The 25794-nt window shown below is 40.4% G+C and overlaps 1 protein-coding gene across 3 annotated transcripts in view; it reads right to left on the bottom strand.

Annotated features, from left to right (window-relative positions):
* The window catches only part of SPIRE1 (spire type actin nucleation factor 1), a 125564-nt gene that overhangs the window by 9497 nt on the left and 90273 nt on the right, over positions 1-25794 (bottom strand). For 2 of the 3 annotated variants that reach the window (XM_021385582.1, XM_021385584.1), the window contains exons 7-12: positions 21680-21766; positions 21174-21303; positions 9154-9317; positions 4075-4162; positions 3141-3283; positions 360-533 (exon numbers count right to left, since the gene is read on the bottom strand). In XM_021385582.1, coding sequence (XP_021241257.1) covers positions 360-533; positions 3141-3283; positions 4075-4162; positions 9154-9317; positions 21174-21303; positions 21680-21766 — 786 coding nt within the window. The remainder of the gene's footprint in view (positions 1-359; positions 534-3140; positions 3284-4074; positions 4163-9153; positions 9318-21173; positions 21304-21679; positions 21767-25794) is intronic. The other variant, XM_021385583.1, reaches the window with a different exon arrangement.

Below are 25794 nucleotides of genomic sequence, written 5' to 3'. Positions count from 1 at the left end.
TGTGTATCTTGTTAGAAACACAAAAGCTCACTCTTTTCAACATAGTCCAAGGATTACAATAGTTTTGCTGTTTGTTTGTTTGTTTTTCTGCAGGATCTTCATGTGCTGTAACATTTAAGGTCTGTCCCACTGATAATCTCGTGATGTTGCATTTTTAGTTTGCTGTCCTTTCAGAACTGATTTCTTTTCCCCGTGAGGTGATTGAAGACACACAAATATCCTACACACACTGAAATCAATGTCAATCAGGTGCAGTGTCCCAGCCTAAGCTTTAATTCTTGCCGCAGCTTAGGAAGTGCTCCCCGAAGAGGGAACATGCTGGTGAAGGTGATTTCCAAAGCCAGCAAAAAGAGGCAAACCTTTGCGGGTTTCCACCTGCTGGCAAAAGCTCTCTCACAGAGATAGTACATAGCCCCTGCCACCCCACACATGGCTGCTTCAACGGGATGAGAGCTGAGCAGAGAAGCTGTTTGCATAGTTGAAAAAAGTGGTCTGAAAGTCATCCTTGGAAATAAACTCCTTATCCTAGGAACCTGAACAATAGATAGGAAGCAGAGAAGCGAATGCTGTGTATAAATGAAATCATTAGCTTTGGTCCTCTAGGTCACGAAAAATAATGATGATGATGCTGATAAAAAAAAAAAAAAGCAAGAAAAAAAAAGCAAACAAACTATAAAGGCATTCATATGTACGTATCAGGACATGGCTTCATTTCTCTGATGAGGCACCCAGGCAGCTCACTGCAGTACGCACACCACCAGGCCGGTCCCGCAAAAACCTGCCTTCCCATGGAGCACTGGCAGGGCGACATATCAAAAGGACGACGTTTGGCCTTTATACCAAGTTTGTTTCCCTTCCCCGCCTACTTAGCTCTAACTCCCTCTGTCTGATGAGATGCCAGTTCACAAAACCATAGTTAGTATGCAAGACAGACCAGTTTCTTGCTAATCCTGCTAAGAGACTGTAGCAAACTCCTGCCTGTTTGCTCTGGCATGGAGAGCTATTTATTGACGAGGCCTCTTCCACCTTGAAGAGAAACTGCGGTCACGGGAGCGGGTGATAAGAAATGAAACTCCATCAATCCTGGAGGAAGGGATGAAGAAGCGTGAAGTCACATCAAAAATAAATCATATTCTGCAGGTATTGCAAAGCGTTCACTGAGGAAACAGCAAGGTTACACATGCAGCGCCTGGCGTGGCCACCGACACAAGCCGGCATCCTTCAGGGAAGGAAGGGCTCTGCAGGAAGCCAGCATGTGTAACTGGGACAGTGCCGTCATATCACAAACCACCTCCCAAAATTAAAAACAGAAGGACTATGGGAGTTGTCTGTCACACCCTAGAGGGCACTATTGCCAAGTTAAAGAATTCACTCTCCAGGCATCAAATAAGACAGGCTCTTGTTAAAGGAACATCATTTCACTGCTGATTTGCCTCCTCTCTCACTCCATAGCCAAAACCAAGCTAGCTGACAGCTCTCTGGAAGCCAAGAAGTCCAACAGAAAAGAAACTAGTAAAATCTTCCTCATGTGTTCCCACACACCCTGACTTATCTACTGTCTTTTCTCACTTTAATACTTTTAGCAGGAATGGAATAACTGAATTATTTTTTTGGCAGTGGTTTTATTTCATTTATTATTTTTCTAGGCATATGTCAGTGAGCATATGCCTAGAAACAGGCATATATATGAAAATGCATATGTGGCCAAAAAGGTTGAGAACTTGTTTCCCCTATTCAAAACAACAGCCTCATATTTAAGATTCTTCAGTTGTACAATCCCCTCAAATGCATGAGATGAGATCAATATTATAATGATGTACCATATTTATACGGATTAAAATAGTGATGGAGCAAATACCTCAGTATAACATGCAATGCCTTCTCCCCTCCTCCCTTTCAACAGTGTGTATGGGAATGACTGTGGACCTATCAGAAAATAAATCCTGTGCTTGCCCATATTGTGAGCGCAGCAGGCACTGACAATGATCCATTTCATATGAGAGCATCTTCAAACACGTACCGAAGGAACCTTCCATCTGATTCTGGTGCAATACGTTATGCTCCAGGTTCACTTCAGCAGAAGTCTACCTGTGCTGTGTTTATCGATCTGCTACTACAATACCTTTGCCACGAGTGAGAAACTATGTTCTTGGGGAAGGACATAATAAACACAATCCAGCAGACCCTCTGAAATGGAGAAAGCATGTTGAATATTTGGAGATTATTTTCTTGCTAGTTTATCATCAACTAATGGGTTCAGATCCCGGCCACCACTGCTTGGGCAAACAAGAACACTCTTCAAAGCCCACTAATACCACTGCTCTAAAATACAGGGTGAGTGAATATTCTCTTCCTTTCAGAACTAAGATGTGTTTATTGATTTCTCTATTCACCAGCACCTCATGGGGCGTACTCCAAAGCCCTGCTGGTAGGAAAAAGAGACGAGGAACATATCCTGCATGAAATTACAAAGCACTAATCAGCAGGTCAGCATAAAAGAAGCAGGATTTCATACCCTTTACTGCTTATACTCTGTTGGAAAACAGCTCTCAATTAAAGCTAATTGATCAAATGTACTGTACTTTCTTTTCAAGTAGTAATACAGTTTTTTGCCTCGGTGACTTCAACAAAGCAATATAAACAAATGCTGATTTGGATTACTCAAAGAGCTTTTACATGTATAAACATTAACCACACAAATTCTTAGGGTAGAAAGAAAAGAAGCCATTCCATTCATTCAGCCATTAACTAAAATGCTGCCAAAAACTAAATTAAAAAAAAAAAAAGCATAAAAAAAAAATCAAGAGCTTTGGAATTGTCTCTATTCAAATGGAAAATCAGTAAGGCAAAGTTTGCCTGTTTTGGTAATATTTTGAAATAAAAGCAAGGCACATGGCTTTATCCAGAGTCCTAATCAAAGTGCAAATATTTTCCGAGGCATCTGTACCTGGGATTTTGGATCAATCAGAAAGACAGAAAGTTCAAATCTTGATTTCAAAATGTCTTTAGTAGACAAGGGCTGTTTCTGAATTCAGGAGTTTTCTTTGAGTCAAGTTCTAATCACACTGAAGCCAAGTTTTAATTTTCATTATACTCTTAGCATGCCTCTTTTTCTCTCTCCTACCACCCACTCCACTTACAAGTGATCTGGAGCTCTGTTTTGAAGGTGGTAGAAACTGTCTGACATTGGTTGGAGTTTCCTTTTCGATGGAGTGTCGTCTCTGAGGTGGCTGCCGTCTCTCTGGCTGTGGTGTAGATGATATGGGCAAGAACTTTGGAGGTGCTAAAGATTCAACCAGCGTAAAAGAATTAGTTCTTGTAAGACAGACTGTTGGATAACATTGCTCAGTACTTGAAACAGTCATTGATTTCCTAGAATTCTTACCACTGGGGGCTCAAGTTACACCTACATACTCAGAGCATCTTCAGTACAAGTATTACACTGATTACATTTTCAAGACCGAGAGAATAAGAATACTTGTAAGACCAGCAAATACAGGCATGCTACTATCCATTTATCACTGTATATAAATTCAGAGTGTCAAGATATTGGCTTACACAACTTACTTCACCACTGTGCACAGATTACATATTTAATTATAAAAGCTTTCCAGTGAAACTGGAACTCCTGTTGCAGAGTAAAGCCTGCAGTAACTGTCTGAACTTTGGGTTGTGAGACATATTGGTGATTACTATGTGTCTTTCAAACAAGTACATTCACTTGTGTCAGAAGTGCTGAAAATATTTAAATTGGCTTTGGTTTAGAATGTGTTTATGCAGCAACAAATCCTTTTGAGATGAGCATAGCTGAAATATGCACTTCTGGCTTTCTTTACAATCCTGTATCAGTTTCAAATGTGAAGCTTTCTGTTTCACAAAGATATCCACATATAGCATAGGCTACTGCCTTCCACTCGTTACTTATTACATTTGACCTATTCAGCATGTTCCAGGGTCCAGATTTACAGATTTATTCCATTTACACTCAGTTTTAGCTTCCTATAAGAGTTTCAAAGTTCACATAACAGAAAGCAACAGAACTAGGTGAAAGCAGGCGCTCTAATCAAAACTCACTCTTTCTGCTGGTACCTTCCTGAGAGGGGTCTTCCACTTGTGAGGGGGAGATGCTGCTGCTACTTGTTGATTTGTGCACTGATTCCTCCTGTGTGGAAAGAGGAGAAGAAAGAGAATTCCTCAGAAATTATTTTTTCTTCTCTTACTGCTTCTTAGCACATAGAAATCACAAGCTATCAAAGGTATTTTACCACATTAAATCACCCAAAGCCCTAGAAGAAGTCCTGAGAAAAATGTTGACCCTACACAGCACTGTATAATTTTCTAAGCTCAACATTTGCAGAAACTGGAATATAAACGGTACATGGTTGGAATTCAGTGCACTTAACCATCCCATTAAGGAATAGGATCAAAACGAATCCACTGTGACCTCTTACTTTTCCACCAGTAATTTGTACTCAAAATCTTTGAAGGATTTTTAACTACAGGAGATGCATTAAGTCAATTTTATGTCTCACACTAGCAAGGAATCAGTCCTTGGATTTCTCTAGTCTCCAAAGGAATCACAGGTATTCATACAAGTGACTCAAGAAAAGAGAAATTAAGCAGCACTGTTCTGTAATTCCTAATCCCAACGTGTTTCTCTCCTATCTCCTGTATTTAAAATAAATCTTCTTCATTATACGTTTTATCACAGCAGCCAAGATCAAGCCCAAGGTGAAACAGGCTTTGACTAACACCTTTCAGATATCTAAGGCATTATGCCACCCAAATTATGAAATCATCCCATCCCAAACCTCTGTTCCTCAGCCACCAGATACCAGTAAGGTACATCAAACACAGGAGCCTCCCCAAGGAATGAAGTTGAAGGACTGATTGTGAATGCTGTTTAGCTCTAATGTGAATGCTTTTAACCACGGAATTTCCCATCATTTAAACTGTCAAGATTTACAAAAGGTGGCCTGCTCTAAAATCTAGCAAGTGGCTGAGCCTCTCTTTTTCACACAGACTTCTCTAGTTACAGAACTGCAAGCAGGAAAATCCCCACTAGCTGAAAGAATGTCACCTTTGGTAACAGCAAGTCAGAAAAGAAAAGCTGGCAGGGTCAGCTCAGTGAACACCATGCATCACAGGACAGAGGCCTTAACAAATTGCCATCAGGTGATCTGTACTTTCTGCTTAGCCCTAGGACATGTATGCACTGTATGCAAAGATACTGTGATGTATACTGTTCCACTGTATACGCCTCAGCACAGTATTCTGCAAAGAAACTCCAACCGGGTCAGATCCCAAAACAATATACTCGCTTCAACATATCCAGTATGTCTCTTCCAGACATTTGAGATGGAAAAATTGTAGGGAAGTCTAAACGGCATATTTAACTACAGCAGCCATTTTGCTTCCACAAACCAGTACAGTTCAGCTACAGAGCTAGCAAAGGTATCTTTGCAGTTCACTGCTTCACACCACATGGTTGCCCTAAAAAACACTGCAGAACTCGCAAGATAACTGAACGCACTGCTCTCTAGAAGTGGTCCAAAAGTGCTCACAAGCATGGAGTTCAATGTTTAGGTTCTGTGAACTCCTGGAGAAAGTGAACCATTAAACCATTCAGTCTGTAGAAATCAAATTAATCTAGGTAAAAGATTACTTTTCCATTGCCAGAGGAGCTAAAAGGCTAAGATGAAGAACTAAGCAAGCCATCAATTAAGAACATAACCATGCTGCTCTACTGCTCATTTCTATGAACGAAGAGCAGCCAGCACTTCAGTGAGGGCTTGTAGGGGAGTAGGGGGGAGCAGCTCTCTGCGGAGCACAATCCAAGCATCCATCCAAGTCTCATGTTCTATGGGATCCTACCTGGACCCGACCAAAAATTTGAAGTGTTTCATTTATACTGTAAAGTTTTATTAAAGACTGAACCATGATTCAAGCAAGAATTTGTGCATGGAGCTTATTTACATGGTTTTCTGATTCCCATTTTTCTTGCATTTCTCCTGTGCCTGAAACACTGGTGTGGAGAGAAGAGAGACAAAATAAGGAGAACAACTGAAAATATCAAAAGCCTACATATATCGCTTATAAAATTGTAAAACAGTGATTATGGTAGATTTTTACCTCTTGCTAATTGCCATATTCCAATGGAAAGAATTAGCTAAAAAATATGGACTATTTTTCATGCCACTTCTGAAATCAAGCTTGATACGATATCTTAGATGTTATAAAGCTATGTAGGACACGGATGTCTCCATCTTTTCCCCACTTTTGTGAAAGAATTCTAGCTACTTCATTAGTAATGGCTGAACTAACTAATTTGTGCTGTATCCACCCGAGTTCTTCTGGGGGCAATTGCAGTGGTCTAGGAGTCTCAAAAAGTGTGAAAGAAATGGACAAAAAAAGGGCAATAAATGGCTTCTCTATGGTAAAGACTTACAAGAAAGATCCCAGAAGCTAAACTTCTTATACTAAAGGATGATAGGGAACGAACTGTCAAGAGCCAATTGCTAAGTATAAATTATCAGCCCAGGGAGAATGGAAGCCAGGAGTACCTTGTTTGACATATTATCCTGCTTAGACAATAGGTATTCCAAGTTTATAATTTCAAATTTTTTCTGTTCACAAACTCATGCACTGAAAATGCAATTACTGACCTATGATTTCTCAAACATAGAAAACTTTTTTTTAGAATGAAATCTTGTGTAGGAAGCACTGATGAACCTTCCTACAAACTTATTTGTATCAATAGAGTAACTGTTGACTATTATGGTTGACAATATGACTTTTCATGTTTGAGGATGGATAAAGCCAATATCTGGAATTTTGCACTTTTCCATTAAGAGCTAAATATTCATAACTTTAAATTTATAATATAGAGATATTATTTAAATATAATATACATAATTTATATGTTTTTAAATGTCCTGAGAAAGCTGCAGCTTTAAAGGCATCACTGTAAAACATCTGACTACACTACTGACATGATTTTTGTCCAAGTTGCTGGACAAAATTAGGAAGATACCATTTTTGTATCTGTATCAAAAACGACTATTAGATTTCTACTTTTCTTAACCTTACAAGGCAAAATGGCCCTTCCTGCTCTCCATCTGAAGCCATGATTCTACTGGCAATACAGAAAAAAATCAAGGACAGAAAGTAGGAACAGATTTAGGCAATATTCTTCCTTGCCAGCAAATGGGTATAGGGCTATATCAGACCTTTCCCTTCACCTCTGGCTGGCAATACTAAGTGCTGGGGCATAGTCAGCATCACAACACAGCTGAGAAAAGAACAAAGGGGATTCAGGGGAAAAAATGCATCTGCATCACAGCCTATTTGGAGCTCTGTAGCTCAGCAGAGCAGATATTTGCAGCCTGTAATTTAGGGCATAACAGAGTCATAATTTAACTGCCAGTGAGTAACCCTAAATAGGTTAAGCTCAATTCAAATTGAAGGCAAAGATGTGCCTGAGATGCTTATAGGCAAACAAGACAACATATACAACTCAGCGTGTTACACAGAAATAAAATTCAGCCAGTAAGATAGACTGACAGAGCATACTTCACTTTCTTCAAATCTTCTATGTCCCATCCACCTTTGCCAGCTTGTTAAATTTCACCCAAACTCCGTTCAGCATGTTTGTTTACACCACTTCAGCACTGTTCCTGAAACCCTACCAGTACTCTGTTGGGCATTTTAGTATTCTTAATTGCTTCACCAACTACTTTTGTTGACTCAAACCAATACAGCATCTGTTCTCCGTGACAATTTGATGCGGCTGATTTATTCTTCAATTTATCTTTTGCTGTATGCCCCAAAGCTTTTTCTAAATGACTTTGCTTGCCTGCACGGTACTTCTAATCAATAGTCATAGTCATACATCGTATTTTTCCCTCCTATAATAATTGCTTAATGTTTCCCTTTACGGAATTTTCTTTCACTAATTTCTGCTCATTTTTCCATGTGAAATATCATCCTGCATTAGCTTCAGGATGCACTGACCTAAAAGACGAGAAGATTGGAGTTCGAAATCCAACTCTTTCATTGACAAGTCTCAATATTGCTGTGCTCTGCCCAGCTTTGTTAATATTAACAAAACCTCACATAGCCTCTATTGTAATTTTAAACACTGCTGAGAGATTTCAGAATGCTAATTTCTTCTGCTTTCTGTATGGATGCACCAAATTATGCACCCATACAAGTCACCCATAGGATAACCCCTGACACAAAGAGGGTCAACTTCACATGGATAAAGAAAGTATACAAAAAGATACATTTATCTCCACATTTATTTCTCCCCAGCCTCCTATCTCTCAGCTTAGATGCCTTTGTAAGCACCTTGTCAGGAAACTCCACCCTCTCCATTTAATAGAGAGAAAGAGACTCAGGGAAGACTGCCTTCCCCAGGCTAAAATTAGCCTCTCTGAATAAACCCTGACTTTCCAGACAGCTTAACTTTCAGAAAGGTTCGATCTCAGTAATTTTACTGGTCCAAAAGACAAAATTCACTCTTGACAATGTAATGTTGGTGCTCCTTGAAGGCTATACTCAATGTGGCTTTTAAGCTAGAGAGATTTTTTAATCCTTTCTCCTTTTAATGCTTTCTAAAAATCTTTAATTCTCTGTTTGAGAGAGAGTGGGTTCAAAGTTGCTTCCCCATCTAAGTGGTATTTGCTTATCTCTATCTGTGAGCAATTGCTGGGTGTTACTTCCTAAGCCTACATAACAGCCTAACCCACTGAATTTGCGCTGAACTGCAACCTCTCTGGCAGAGCTGATTCTCTTTATTTAACAGCTGGTATGGTAGGGCTGGGCTCACATCTGAGGTCTTTAATGACAGCTCCTGCACGGGTGCCAGAAGGGCAAAAAACAATTGTTTTAATTCCCAAAAGCATAACTGCTAAACATACACTATGGACAGATAGTGGGCACTAAAGAAAAGTAAATATTGGGATTAAGGACAAAATCATCACATAACTTTTTAAAGAATGTTCTAATTTCTGAGATTTCTTGTTATTTCTGAAGCAGCCACAGAAAATTCGCATTGCAATCCACACAGACACTTAGCCAATCGGTTCAGCCAATTAAGGAATAGGACAAAGTTCTGACAAACAAGAAGCAGGGTCCGTCCTGATGCTTTACCTCTGAATCTGAGCTGTCAAGTTCAGCCAACGTGGGAGCCTTCAGGAGTCTTTTCCGCTGCACTGTCACTTGCGTGGCCCCGTTCTGCTTCCCCCGCGATGCCAGGCCGCCATTTGCTACTGAGGCATCCGCTGATTTCCTTTCAGCCTCTGGCGCAGAGACATCTAGCGAAAGAAACAGAGCAGTTGGTGCTTGGACCTTGTGCCCTACAATCTACTTTGCCTCCTCAAATCTTACTGTAAAGGCCACACACACAAAAGGAAAAAAAAATACTGTGATGGTACTACATGTGCAATTGTTCTACTTCAGCAATACCTTGCTGACAACTACAGGCAATGGCTTATGGTACAAAAGCAACATGAAGGAATGAAAGCAGTGGGAAAAGCAGCAGTGCAAAATACTAAAAGAATACCTCAGACTAACCCCCATCGACTTTAAAAAATAATTCCTGTGTTGAAAACAGAAGTATTCTTCCTTCAACTTAGGGTCTCTAATTAACTAAGTATCAGAAGACGGTACAGTCGTATCTGGACAAGTGGGTTTCCAGTGAAGGTAACACCACACAAAAATTATGAGGTTTAGCATGGAGTAAATCTAGTTATTCCTGCGAGGACAGAATTACACCTTGTTCTGCAGTACACAGAAGTGAAATGAGAATGAGCTAAATAACTAGCACTCATCAAAAATATGCACAGTTTGTAGGTCTGCGTGGTCATTTGTATTAAAAATATGTCTGTGAAGCTAAATCTTCATGTAACAGCAGAAACATGAAGCTGCTGTTCTGTTTTCATCTGCATGTGTTTTACAAGGATGCAGCTCCACCAAATAAATTACTCAGGGTTTCTGGCCGTGTGCAATGAGGATGCATCTCTGGCAATTTAAGCCCAGGGTCTGCCATGCTTAGCCTAGCTTAGCTTAGATGTTAAGATAATGACCTAGGCTTTGATATTTTAGGGGAGCTTAGAGTTTGGTCTGATAATTCAGCTTTATCCCTGTAAAAGTACAAAGTGCAGTTTTCTGATCTGAAGAAAATTACATTGGAGGGAGAACGAAGAGAAGCTTTTAATCTCCCATTTGCATGTATGCCTAAGCATCTGGTCTTTCTACAAATGCGTTCTTCTACCCATGTAATTACATGACTCCTTCCCCAGTCTTGTAATAACAAAGTACCTCCAGGTATTTTAGGGTTAGGGTAATGAAGTGCTATTATTCCCGTTTTTACACAGGGTGATGAGAGGCAGGGAAGGTCAAATGACTCGTACCTTAGGTTACCAGGAGGACTACGGCAGAGGAATGATATAGTCCAAATATTCCCACTGCCAACAATGCAAGTACTCACACACCATTTGGAGTCACTTGCAGCATTGCTCTGGTTTAAACAGAGATGGTCACTGCTGCCACAACACAATTTGTATTGATAAAAGCTGTTCTTGCAAAAGTTAATTTAAAACTACATGGTATAGACAAAGCCTTAGTTGCTGTACTAAGTCAGTTTTACAACATTCTCACCAGAGCAGCTATTTAAAGGAATAATAAAAAGAATAAGTTAAATGAATATGTGTTTAAAATAATTGATTATGTCACTGTTAAATACTGAAAACAGACGGAAAGGGCAGAAGACATATTACAGTTCCTCAATAAATCATATCTTCAACTGGGAATGCAAGAAAAGAGGATTATTTGGGCTATTAAAGCCATGGTGACATTCCAAGCCTGTGAATCTGTGTATTACAGTATTATTACTGCCTTCAGGTCCTCCCTACAAAGAGTTGCAATCAAAGACTTAGACTCTCTAACCCTTAGTTCCTATCTTCAAAGGCTTTGCTAATGGCTGTCCTGACTAGCTTTATGGCTTCTAGGTCATATTTTTCTCTCCTCCTAGATTTTTGCGAGTACAGCATGGGTGTCCTCCACATCAAATACATTCCTGCTGTAAAAATCGCTTCGTGCAATTCCAGAAAGTGACAGCAGGAAAACGAAAACCAAACTGCCTCTCCTCCCTGCTGCCAACACCACTTCATGAGACCTCATAACTAGCTGGCAAGCAGTTGACTGAAGAAGCTTGGGGTTTTCCCAAATGAACAAGAGAAAAACCTTTGATTTGTCTTTTGATCACACAGGGCGGTTCCTGAACAGACCAGCCGAAGCAGCAGCCCCAGCACCAGGAACACAGTGGCCAAAGGTGACAACATTACTGCCCTCCTTCCAAAAAAGAAAACATGCAATTGAGCTGGGGAAAGGAACTAGGAGGCATCATCCACCAGACATAGCCTAGCATGACAGGATGTGATATTAGAGAACTGGATATTCGGGGTCCATGACATGAAATGTTCTCTGTTGTTATTTTATGTTTGTTTGCTTGGTTTGTTTGCTAAGAATTTAGGCTCCAGAAACCGAAATTTCTGATCAATTTTAGAGGTAATTTATGTAGTCAATCACTATCTACACAGCCTAAAAACATTTTTATTTCTGCTCTCATATGTATGAGTTGTTTAGAAACACACTGCTTTTGTCTTCTTGAAATACCAAAGAAGATCTAAGTGAACCTATAAGACAGCCAGAGAATTTGTTTTGAAGGGCTCTTCAGTAGGAAATATCATTTATCACCATAAAAAACGGAGAGTGTTTTTACAATTTGCAAGCACTAAAGAATAAAAACCTCAAAAGGTAAAACTAAAAAAAAACAAACAAACATCCACTTACAAAAATTTTTTGGGCAACAGTGCTTGAGTTCAGTTCTGTACTGTACGTGCAGTTCACTCCTGCACTTATAGCACTGGATATACATGAAAAGATGGATTATCATAATTTAAAGGAAAGATCACAAAACTTTAGCTTCATCCATCAGATTTCAACAAAATTAACTTATTCTAAAGTTAAAAACAGAATTTGTTAGCTAACACAGAAAAAAATATCATGACTTTGTATGAGCTTTTTTAGTGAAGCACTGAGGCAGCAGAAACCTTATTGTGTGGCAAATAAGCATATATCACCACAAACAAGATAAAACTATTTAGGATAAATAAGTCAGAAACAATGAATAGACAGGCGCTTATAAAAACGAGTATGGCAGAAGAAATTCATGGAAAATTCACTGAGGCAAAAAATAAATTTGCCCATTTAAAATGAATAGCAGTTTGACAATCACTAGTTTATAGAATATCTAAATGTTTTGAAGACGATTCAACTGACATTAAAAAACAAGCAACGAAAACTCATGTGAGTAACAGCCTGGAATTCAGAATTTATTGGAGAATCAGACCCACTGGGAGTGCATCATTTCCCCACATTTTCAGTCAGTGAGTACAATGAACAGTACCTGCAAATTGGATTAATGTTTGGCTTCTTCAGAGATTCTTCTAAGCTATCGTTACAACAGGAAATGTTGCAACATCAAGTCTTAGACTTGACTACTTTATCTTTGTCTTTGTGTCAGCCTTCCCTAACTAGCCTTTTAAGAAGGGAAAGAAAAAACGCCCTAGCATAATATGAAATTTGCCTTGATTTACATTATGATTGTGTCTCTTATGAAGCAAAGAATAAGCAGGCCACAGATTACACACAAACTATAGCAGTCATACAACCATGCTGTCTGCTCCTAACCAGTTCTCCTTGGAAAATAATGACAACAGAAACTTGAATTTGATTCTATACAGCAAATGTGCTCTGCAACCTTACCATTTTTACACTGAGTTTGAAAGAAGACTAAAATGGATGCAGAATTAACACTTGTTTACATTCTGCTAGTTATGACGGTGCATGGTGAGGTGGGTTGAGAACTGGCTGACTGGCAGAACTGATTGTTGTGATCAGTGGCAGTCTGGTTGGAGGCCTGTAACGAGCGGTGTTCCCCAGGGGCTGGTGCTGGGTCTGGTCTTGTTCAACTTCAATGACCTGGATAATGGGATAGAGTCCACCCTCAGCAAGTTTGCTGATGATACAAAGCTGGGAGGAGTGGCTGACACACCAGAAGGTTGTGTGCCATTCAGCAAGACCTGGACAGACTGGAGAGTTGGGCAGGGAGGAATCTGATGAGGTTCAACAAAAGCAAGTGTAGAGTCCTGCACCTGGGAGAAATAACCACGTGCAGCAGTACAGGTTAGGGGATGACCTGCTGGAGAGGAGCTCTGCAGAGAGGGCCATGGGGGTCCTGGTGGACAGCAGGTTGGCCATGAGTCAGCAGTGTGCCCTTGTGGCCAAGAAGGCCAATGGCATCCTGGGGTGCATTAAAAAGAGCGTGGCCAGCAGGTCAGGGGAGGCGATCCTGCCCCTCTGCTCTGCCCTGCTGAGGCCACATCTGATGCCCTGTGTCCAATTCTGGGCTCCTCCATTAAAAAAAACAACAGGGATCTCCTAGAAGAAGTCCAGTGGAGGGCGACAAAGATGATGAAGGGCCTGGAATATCTCCTCCTGTATGAGGAAAGGCTGAGAGACCTGGGGCTGTTCACTAGAACAGAAGACTGAGAGGGGGTCTGATCAATGTTTATTAATATCTAAAGTGCAGGAAGCAGTTGGACGAGGCCAGATTCTTTTCAGTGGTGTGCAGTGACAGGACGAGGAGCAATGGCCAAAAACTGGAACATAGGGAGTTCCACACAAATATGCAGAAGAACTTCTTTACGGTAAGGGTGACAGCACACTGGAACAGGCTGCCCAGAGAGGTTGTGGAGTCTCCTTCTCTGGAGATATTCAAGACCCATCTGGATGCCTTCCTGTGCAACCTACTGTAAGGTACCTGCTATAGAAGGGGGGTTGGACTCGATGATCTCGAAAGGTCTCTTCCAAACTCTGCAATTTTGTGATTCTGTGTTAATATACTGGGAAATATTATATAATGAATAAAAGTAACAGAGGTGTGCTGCTCCTTTTAATGGACTGGGCTGGTGAAGTCCAGGACATAAGAACTAATAAATCTATACTAAGCAGTCACCCTTTTGCTGGCATTTGCATCACACTCATTACTGTATTACCTAAATTAAGAGATTACTGGGACTTGGTGGAGTTCTCTCCTCCACCAAGAAAGGTCTGAGGCATAGATTGTGTAAAACCAACAGTAATGCAAATTAACTCACGGAGCTGGAAACCATGTGAAGTTTGGGTTTAAATGCTTCAGTTTCCTTTTTCTTCACTCTCTTCTCTCCTGTTCCCAAACGAGCAAACTGTTGCATAACTAATATCTTCAAAGTGGGAGCATACACAGCTTTGAGGTAAGAACTTGAGTGTTAAGGGAATGAGTGACTGGTCTTCTGAGCCATATTCAATGCAGTCCATAGAAATAAAGATGCTTTTAAGTTATTTTTCTATAAGAGGAAGCAGCCACTGCCTGCCCTGGTCCCTAGCCAATACTGGAGTACATCTCAGATGACTGTCATCATATGTGCTTGCTCCCTCTGCTCACTAGCGGGAATGTGTGCTCCTCTCCTCAGGCTGACAGTGGCAGGGAGATAGCTGGGCAGTGTGACAGGTCAACTTCACCAGCTTGGTGCCAGAGAGTCGTACACAGTAAGTGTAACAAAGCCCTAAGCCTGTATGTTAGCACTTAGAAGAAAACAATCCTGATTTTCAGCAGGTTTGTGTTTTTGTGACAGCAATTCCATCAAGCAGAGAGCAATGAAAGCCGTGAAAGAGCAAGTATGTGGTAACAGTGACCAGAGAATGAAAGCACAATCTAGTTTCCCCATCTCCAAAATAATGGGGAAAAAAAAAAAAAAGCATACTAATTAACAACACTCAAAACTCCTGGTTATCTGCTTACTGCTTACATTCCAACCCATCAAATTCATTTGTACTGCTCATCTGGTGCCTCACATCCAGCTAACTGGGAGGTTTTAATCATCCTGAACTAACTCCTAAAGGTGATTTATCAGATCACGCAGTCACGCAATATGACGCTACTTGCTGAGAACCACATGACTTGGAAAAAAAAAACAACCAAAAAAACCAACCCAATCACATTTAGAAGATGGATAAAGAAAACAAGAAGAGTTCTTCAGTGGTCAGTCAAAAAGTGCAATTCCAAGTACAGTATAGTTTGCTATGCAGTTACTTCTCCAAAGTAAAAATATAATGATAATGAATTGATTATGAATGGAGCATTAAAGAACTATTTTTTGGATTTAAACAAATGTGGATGCCTTGGGATTCTTAGAAATAAAAGGCAAAAGAAGAAGCAGATATGTGAAGAAGGACGGATATGAAATTTCTCTTCCATTGGTGACTGGCACATTCAGTTTTATAGTCTTAAAACTGATGGAACTTACAATTTACAGGCATATCTGAATGTAAGAGCACTTTCTGCAACCGGGAGTTTGACTGTTCATGCTGTTATCTGCCCCTGGGGGACACTTCAGCTTTCAGCAGAGTAAAGCATGACACCGAGCGAATGCATAATTTGGAGCCCACCAGACAGCCGCAGTAGCTGTACAATACACTGTCAGCACAGGGTTTCACAAAAGGCCTGAGCTGGATTAACAGCTTGCTACCACCTGTGACAGGGAAAGCCTGTTCCTTCCTCCCATCCACCCATGCTCATTATCTGCTCTCAGCCAGCTCTGTGATCAGATAGCAAGCAGGTTTAAAACACTGAAATAGCAGAAAGCCAACATTGCAAAAATACGAGTATTTGTGTCTAGTTTATATGAGTTGAATCGGTTTATCTTCTGAATAAATGAGCACAGAGGAGGAAGGGGAAATGGCATGCTTGGGGGGGAGAGGAAGGAGAAAGACCCCACTCCTCTCCCTTGGCAATGGCAAGCTGTTTGCTTGGCTCAGCCATGACATGGAACCACATTCAGAGATTCACTTGTGGGCTTGACTCCTATATTACAAAGCTATTGTATTTAATTGTATCGTGGTAATCAAGTAACTTCATTTTTGTGTATCATTTCAATCAGATTATGCCTTTCTAAGGGAAAGAGAGGTTAGAGGATGGGTTGAAAAACAGAGGAACAATGCTCTGCAGAAGCCCTGGATGATATGTTTCTGTGTGCAAATGGAAGGAGGTGGGTGAAGGACATAGCTGCTGTTGCTTCTTCACAAAACAAGTGCATGGATTTATTTGGTATTTTTTTCAGGAGACACCCAGGGGAAATGAGCGAAGAGCTAGCATAGAAGACCTCCTCAGTGAACAAATCTTTGAGGCTAATGTAGAAAACCGATAGCCTCAATGATAGCATTTGTCGTCTTCTCTGGAGAGGTTCCAGACTTGCCTGGATGCCTATCTGTGCAACCTGGTCTAGGGAGCTTGCTTTGCAGGGGGGTTGGCCTAGACAATCTCTAGAGGTCCCTTCCAGCCCCTGCAATTCTGTAATTCTGTGATTTGGGCTTCAGCATCCTGGAAAGTTAGGGCACAAGAGGGAGGACCAAATTTATTGTACAGCTAGCAGGCACAAACTCTCTCAGAAGTTGCTGTCTCTGAAGCAGAACATGTTTGTACAGCCACTCCATGCCCTAACTAATGGCCTGCTAAGAAGAGCCTTTATATTTGGTATTAGATGGTCAATGAAGGATCAGCTATTGAATTCCTCTATGTCAGCTGTTACCAGCAAACCTTTTCAACTTACTTTGTTAACCAGCAAATAGGAAGGTTTAATCTCTTTTGAGTGAACATCTTTGATTTCATAATTTGCAAAATATTTACTTAAAGATACTCAGTACAATTGACAGTTCCTTTCCAGATTAGTGGTGTATTTCATTAAATCTAGAAAGGCAGAAGAGTTCAAAACTAGTTTTTGGATACTTGTGAGAAATGAAGTCTTGCAAAAAACAGTCTAGTCAAAAAGTGCTCGTAAAGACACCAAGGTCAGATTAATAAATAATAAGCAATCCAGACTTGAAGGTGACAGTGTATTCTTTTTAGAATCTGGAATACCTCCAGGCTACCTTAGGAGGGTTATTTATTTAAATAGAACACCAGCACTCTACTTCAGATGAAATACAGCTGTTTCCTGCACCTAGGTATATTTTTGTGGCAGGGAAAATGTAGGTATTAACACAAATACTTAATTTTTATTTTCACTGACCATATCTTGGAAGAATCCCTTCAAGTTTCTTTCTTAAATGGGAATTCAACAAACAGATGGAACAAATTTCACAATAAGCACAATGACCACGTCAGGTGTTGCTGCACCTTTTACCTGACAAGTCAAAACTGTAAGACATGCTAAGTGGCCGCACTGCTGTAAAAAAGAAATAAAAACAACAAAAAGAAAACCATTCAGCTGTTAGAAAAGCAGAGGGATAATGCAAAGATTTAATTCCACTTGAGGCATTTTGGATTCTGTTGCCTAAATCCAAAATGTATCAGATGCTATTGCTTTACTGTAGTAAAGCTTCAAGTCTGAAAACTTAAGCAACATTAAGGGACTTGCAAACAGACCAAGAATAAGGATACTTGTATAGCTGTAGAACCGGATTTTTTGAATCAGTAAATCACATACCAAAACAAGAAGCAAGTATCTTAATACCACAGTATTTTCAACCAAAATGCTATGAAAGAAAGAAAGGAGAGGGAAAAAGTAAGACAGGAGAGAAAGAAAGAACTGAAAAAAGCTGAAAGTACAAAGCCACATTTCACACAGGTTTCAGTGACCTGAAATAAATATTTCTAATTTTTTTGAGCATAATCTCCAATGATTATAATTAAACTAATAAAGTGAGACATCTAAGTTCAGCTTGAGCAGATGTTTCCTTGAATAGGAAAGAAAAAAAAAAAAAGTCTAACAGTGTGATTTGTGCTGATTTTTGTCCTTTTAAAAAACCTTAAGTGGATTTAGCCTTTAAAACATATCCATATTATTCTCTTCTCTCGGGGCCTCTAGCCATTTTATTCCTTGATAAGAAATGGTCAGATGTTCTTTATTTCTGGAACGTTATGTAACCACTAGCTTTGTTCCTTGCCAGCTTAGTAACAAAAAATCGCACATGAAATTACAGTCTCTGGGTACAAGGAAATCACATGGCACACCTGCTGAACCTTCCTCCGGGCCTTTGGTCTGACTGCAGTCCCAGCCCCAAACACACACAAACCACTGCTGTGCTCAGCCTACCCCTATTTCAAGTTACACAGCGTCATTCAGGGAGTAGGCACTCAATATATTCTCATCCGAAACCAAAATTCAGTACACTGATGTAGATAAGCAGGCCAGGCCCAGCTACAAGAATGTACCAGAACACGTCAAAACTGCCATCAGCTTATCTGTGATTCTTGTGGGTGACAAACACGCATGGCAGCACAAAGGGGTCTGTCAGCCACACATACTGCAGCATTAAAACATGTTGAAAAAAAGTTGCACTGGGACAACCTTTGCTCACGAGTGTAAATTTAGGCAGGGAACACAGTAGGTGGCTGACGTTGAGCCAAACTTAAGAGTCAGGGCATTTTTCCTGTAGTTCATCACCAAGACAACATCAGCCCCAGACAGCAGTCACAGAAACAGCATCTAATTTGCTGTCCAAAGGTAACATAAAGGCAAATACATTTTAAAGCATATGGGTTTTATCACCTAATGCTGAGTCCTAACTGAAGGTTGATAAAATGTGTGTGAAACAGAATTTTCTCCAAGCTCCGTGAGCTCAACTTGCTCGAGTCATAAATCCAAGCTTTCTGTTCAAAAGCCATGTACCTCAAAGCTGCATTTGTCTTGATAGTTTATTCTGATGATGTCATTTGAAAACTCACTCAGATTCCTCTCCCCAGTGTCTCCCTTTGTGACTGCAGCTACCAGGATTAAATTGTCGTTCCCAAAGAAGTTTTAGCTCAACCATGGCTGGCCTTGGACCAGCCGTGGCCCATGAACGTGGCTTGGAGGCTGGCACTTTGTTCCAGCTGCTCTCTTTGCTCAATGGCAATTCACGATGGAGAAGATCTTACCTGTATTGTGCAGAGCAAGAGAGCAAAGCCTGTGGCTATGGTTAGCTTATGCCACGGGTCTAGAGATACTGCAGAGGAGGAACTGCAGCGTACAGCCCTCTTCCCCCAGTACTCAAATGTGGGTATGTGCTTGTCTGCTATAAAGCGATCAACAACAAATAACTTTGGGAAATGTGGAATGTACCATATACTCACATATATTTCACTCTAATGCTCCTTTTCTTTCTTTTTTAATATCAACAAATATTTCTGTCCAGATGGTGTAAGTGTCCCAAATTGTGGTTTCTACTTAGATTTGTAATCCTTAAATCTTTTTGCCTCACATTTTGCTACACTGAATTACATTTAACCACCACCTAAACTATATGGCAGATCTATCTGTAACACATGGAAGGTCATTAGCGTTATTTCATCCCCAGTTCTGCAGGAACACATTTTATTCTAAAAGGAACTTTGGGCAGAACAATCATTTCAATGTGATAAAAACCCCAAACCTCATGTTACAACAAAATAAACAATTCTTTTCAAGTTCCTTCATCTTTTTTTCTTTCCTATGCCAACAACAAATTAAGCATTTATATGATCCCACATTAAAATAATAAAATCTTCAAAACTATGGTTGGAAAGTAAAATTCACACGCATCCCCTTTTACACCTCCAATAATATGACATTTAATCTAAACAATTCATGGGACTTAAAGAATATTGCCACAGTTCCAAAACTTAAATAATTCCTTCTTTTGTAAAAGAGGAAGAACTGGTGGATATGTCCTCACTGGAGGAGAACACTGAAATCAACTCAGAAGTCCCAACCAGTAATATTTCAAAATTCAAGATTGCTTTAGAAACTGTTTACTAAATGGATTTGATGTACTTTATATCTGTTAACAAATTGCAAAGTATAAATAAATAAATCAGATTTGTTGCCCCTGACAGGGCATGGAGAACATGTAAAATACTGAAGTTAAATGTTTAAAATATAAGCAAAGAATTGTTCCATGGTTTTTACAAGCTTCCTACTTTTGGAAAAATGTCTATAGCTATTAGAAATATTGGTTGATACAGCAAACATTAATTGAATCCAAGCAGAAGCTGGAAGTCCCAAAGAAACAACATTCAGAACATCATGCATTTAGAACTGCACCCAAGCATTCACCAAACTACCAAGCACTTCAAAGAACAAGGCAACAAAATGACTAATGAAACTATTTTTCTCTAGAGACAATGGGTTGTTGCAATCCACTTGAATCTGCATCACTGCCTTTAAGCACATGTGGCAGGCACAAACATTCTGCATACGTGGATTATTTCATGCCTTTTCAACCATTAGATGCGACTTTCGCTCTTCAAAAATCCAGCCAGCTCAGTTTTACTAATGCAGTTAAATACCGAGCTTTTAAAGTAAAGTATGTCACAAGGTAAGGCTGCATTTGTCATGCTTTTGTCAATGTCAGAACCATTGAAGTAGTGCAAATGGATGGTTGTTGGAACGTGTAGTATTTGTATTTTATAAAAGGGTGTTGAATGCACACGGCAGAAATGAACTGCTCTGCAGAGCAAGTCTTAATTGTTGGTCCACTGAAAATACGCAAGCACATGCCTATAAAAAGATTTAGGTTTAAAACAGAAGCAACGCTTTCAGCAAAGAAATAAAAGCAGATGTTAGAATCGCAGAATGAAATAAATTCTTTCAGCAAACAAATAAAAGCAGATTTTCAACTACAGTGAGGAAATTGATGATGCTAATAACAGGAAACAAAGAGAATAGAATTAATTAAAAACAGACATGTAAAGAACACTTAAAGATATGCAAGGAATATTGCACTGGGAAGAACCAACGTCCATTCCAGTCTGATCAAATCTAACATGAACTCTCATATCCAACAAGCAATATAATGGCATTCCATTTATCTAATGCTTACATTAAAAACACAATGGGATCAGGCTGAACCATACGGTACCCTATTTTAAAAAATAATCTAGTACAAAGGCTACACAGCCCTAGTAAAGCGTTTTTGGTTCTTTATTCTGAAAGGACAAGAGTTATTTTTATCTTCAGTGATGTCTACACAGATATTGCCAATACTGGTGCTTCGTATGTGGAAAGTTTCCTGTGAATGTTGCTGGTGAAAACCAGCAATGCACTTACCCAGCCTGCTACGCCTTATCTCATCAGGTGAGACTGGACGCAGCTTCCTCTCAGCCTTGATTTCCTCCAGTATCCTCTCGTGCAGGCTGCGTGGCCGTGGTGGGGTAGGTTTCAGTTTTCTTGCAGAGGCCTTGGGAGATAAAGGCAATTATATTTACATAAAACAGTGCTTCCTCGAAAGTATATGTCAGGATTATTTTTTTTAATTAAAAAAAAAGTGGCATTTTATTTCATGATTTTATGTGCACTCACTTGAAAAACTCACAGAAACCGGAAAGAAAACTGTATTTTTTCCAGACTCAGAGATAAAGGGCTGCCAACAGGAGCAGCCACTGGTTGGTGCAAGGTTATCACACACACTGCTCTTCAAAAGACCACATTCTACATACACAATTCAGTATTTCTGAAAGCCCATGTAAGAAACTATACTTAATGTATTCCTTGGACACAGACGTTCTCTACAAAGCCACATTTTCATTAGGAAAGAAATACGTTGGATTACATACAGGATTTAATGGAGGTCGCGATCGGATGAAATCCAGGATTATTTCATGGGCGCTCTTTTTTAATCGAGGTGGAATGTCACCATTGACCTGGAAAGGAGAAAGTAAAAAGAAAAGATTTATTTCTATGTCTTGCATTCACATTTGTGCAGATGTGATGAGATCAGCTGAAAACTCAGGACAACCCTGACAACAGCCTGCAGTGTTCTTACATCTGCACCAGATGTAAAAGCCCACCAGTCTTAACAGCACAACAATCCATATGCAGAACCGAGGCGAGCAAAGACTTATTAGGTCACAGCTTTTCAGCTTTGCAGATAGCTACAGAATAACCACAGTTGCAGCAGCATCAGTCAGCAATACTTAGGATTTTGAAATGATGGAATTAAATATTAAGTCTGCAATCACAGCTATAGGAGAATGCAGACAAAGCTTGTGTCTCGTTTGGAGAAAAAGGTGCCAGCATTTTTTAGGAACATGTATTTGAGCCACGACTCTCTGGGAACCACTGCACAGTCTCTAACTCTCAGTTCTTAGATTCAGCATCAGCTCCTCAAGTGGTTTTCTTGATCTCCTTATCATCTCCCAGGTCTACTATGAAAGTAAAGATTGCACCTGAGTGCAAGGTGTTGCACTTGGGTTGCAACAGTGCCAGATGCGCATACAGACTGGCAGAAGAACTCATTGAAAGCAGCCCTTCAGAGAAGGATTTGGGGGCCTGGTGGACAAAAAGCTGGACGCGATCCAGCAGTGTGTGCTTGCAGCCTGGAAGGCCAACTGGAACTGAGTGGCATCAAAAGAGGAGTGGCCAGCAGGGAGAGGGAAGGGATTGTCCCATTCTGCTCTGCCCTAGTGAGGTCCCACCTGGAGTACTGTATCCAGTCCCAGCCTCCAACAAAAGAAAGATGTGGAGTTGTTGGGAGTGGGTCAAGAGGGCCATGAGGATGATCAAGGGGCTGGAGCATCTCTGTTATAAAGGTTGAGGGAGCCGGGCTTGTTCAGCCTGGAGAAGAGAAGTCTGCGGGGAGACCACACTGCGGGTTTCCAGCATTTGAAAGGAGGTTATAAACAGCAGGGAGGCTGACTTTTTACACAGTCTGATAGTGATAGGACAAGGGGGAATTGCTTTAAACTAAAAGAGGAGAGATTTAGGTTACATATTAAGAAGAAATTCTTCACTCAGAGAGCAGTGAGGTGCTGGCACAGCTGCCCAGAGAAGCTGTGGGTACCCTATCCCTGGAGGTGCTCAAGGCCAGGTGGGATGGGGCCCTGGGCAGCTGAGCTGGTGGGCGGCAGCCTTGCTCATGTCAGGGGGTTGGGGCTCGCTGGGCTTTAAGACCCCTTCCAACCAAAGCCATTATGTGATTCTATGACCTGCTTTTAGCAATGTATGAAAAATAAGCTCCCTTTATTTTTTGTGGTTACCAAATTTCTCTGCTGTTCTGGCCACGAAGAGTTGCCCTGGTGTGGAAATCCCAGCTGGAGAGATAACCTCTGAGCATGTTTCATGTCTACCTCTCCATGTGCATGTTAAAATGTTAGCCAAGAGTAAAGCCAATATGTCTAAAAAGTACATTAACTAGAGTGCTATGGCACTGAAGTACAGATAGAGACCAGGCAAGAGGCTGTGTGCAAAATGTTCTCATTCACTTGTATTTTTCTGAAGAGACAGACATTTCTTCCTCACATACCTCATTTAGGAGGTAAGACCATATACAGCTCATCACAGGAGACAGCAATTCACTACATGTACAGGATATACAACAAGGCAACAGAGATTTTCGTATCATCTGAAGAATGTGTAAACTGTAAGCTGGGAATAATGGTATGGATTTACTTATGAAACCCATTTGTCAGGTTCAGTATTTATATAGCACAGTGTCCAAGCACCCTATCAGGGATGAGAGAACATCCCATGCCACACATATTTCTGGCACCTTCCATTACTAAACAGTACCTGACTATCAGTCTCATTCTTCAGTTTGACAGAAATTCCTATAATACTTTATTCTTTAGACTAGATGTCCCAAATTTCAACACTTTTTCTTTTTTTTAAAGAACCAGATGGCTTGACTTTCTTTAGGAGAGATACAACACATGTAAAGACACAGCTCTGTTTTGTCAAATCATATGTGTTTGCTAACTAGAAGGAATGCTGCAGTCAGAAAAAATGGGGTTAAATTCCCATGTGGTCACCTGAGTGAACCCTAACTAAACCTCACCAACGCCGCGCAGCTTCCACACCAGCTCTGCTGACCTGGGATGTGCCCAGTGTATAGGCTGAGGAAGTGACAGCCTTCCATTGAAGACTCATCCTTTCCCTTACAAGAAATTTGATGCAGAATCCCTCTGCCTCATTTCATTGCTTTCTTGGGGACCTTTTCTGGAGGTATCCTACCCCAGACACGCAGTGTTCCCCACACCCACACAATAAGCTTCCTTAGCGGGAACTTCATACTGTCTGCCACAGAAAACCAAGCTGCTAAACCATGCAACGTGTCATCTTCCTAGAAACAGTACAGTAAAATTAAAATGAAAAAGATTTATATTAAGTGGTGATTAGATGTTTTATGGTAAGGAGAAGCTTAATTTAAGTGATGTGATTGATTTCCTCTGTTTAAAGACCGAGCTATTCTTCAAGGCCAGCATGGTTTGCAGGTTCTTAATGAAATGCTAAGTCTCTCATCCCCAGGTTACTGTTCATCAGATGTCAAAGTTGATAGCTTAAGTTGAGAGTTATTACCATCAGAACAGTCATTTTGTATGCTGATAATCTCACTTTCAGCCTTGGGGAACAACTCTCCGCGCATCACACTAGGAAATAAATAATACATGGCTCTGAGCCTTTCACCTCAGGGCACTCTATGCACTGACTTAACGCCATCAGAGTGTAATTAGTATCAGCATTCCTATTCGATTGGAAAAGGAGGAAAATAACGTTTGCCTAAGTGATTTTCACAGGATGCAGAGGAAGCTGGTGGCAAAGCAAGTGGATGTTTACTGGTTGCTTAAGCCAACAAGCCAGGAATGGGAGCACCAAGGGCAGAATCCCCCTTCTCCTCTTCTGCTCCTGAAAAGATGCTGGTGGGAAAGACACCAAAGGGAAGCTTTTATCTTCCCTGTCCATGTTAGATCTATCTCTTCACTCAAACTAACTCCCTCTGTAATGAACAATTTAAAATGCATCTTTTAATTCATGGCTCAATTAAAGTCTAATCAGAGCTACGTTGCACAGATGCAGCAAAGAAGCAAAATTATCTTTTTGTCAGATACCAACAGCCCCAACTGCAAACTAATATCTAAATAAATACCTCAAAATGCTCACTGCTGTACCTAGGACACCTCCTAAACTTCTGCAGAAACGTGTGACAATGGCAGAGAATGACAAAGAGATGGTTCCCTGCTTATGGCAGCTGGACACCACTCAGTAAAGACAATTCTGACCTGTGCGCAACAGAACAACAGCCTCTATAATGCCCAACTGGACAAATCGGCTGGAGCTGTCCTTAATGATGTCCTCCTCACATCCCTCACATCCACTCAAAATGTCTGAAATTTCATTTATAACTGTTACTGCAGTTAATTTAAACACTGTAAGATGCTAAATACTATAATGAAATAAAGGCATTTTTGTGGAAACTACCGGAACAACCATGCCAGAGGATTCTCAGATTAGACATTTAAATGACTGGACAGTTTTGATAGCAATAACTTCAGTCTACATGCCTAAATTTACCTTCTGTAATGCAGTCAAGGTAATACTACTGTAGCACAGGTATTTGTGGAGAGCTCAAATATTGAGATATGAGCACCATAATTTAAGAAGAATTTAATTATTAATCAATAATAGTATGTTTGGATACTATATAGAAGATACGTCACAGCCACTCACTGAGAAACTAACGCAAGAGCTGCCTACTGCTCAAGAAATAGAGCGGTCCAGCATGCATCTAGGAGGGGGGAGGTGGGCAGGAAGGAGAGCTAACTGTGAATGGAGGAGGAATTAAAAGCTGCAGATTAACACACAGGCATTAAAAAAGAAAAATGAAACTTGTCAGAGTAATTTAAAATTTCCCAATATTCAAGACTCCACCAGTGTTTGTTTCACAATTCTAACT

Source organism: Numida meleagris, chromosome 2 (genome assembly GCF_002078875.1).
Source record: "Numida meleagris isolate 19003 breed g44 Domestic line chromosome 2, NumMel1.0, whole genome shotgun sequence".
Taxonomy (NCBI): Eukaryota; Metazoa; Chordata; class Aves; order Galliformes; family Numididae; genus Numida; species Numida meleagris.
This window is presented reverse-complemented; position numbering and strand designations above follow the sequence as displayed.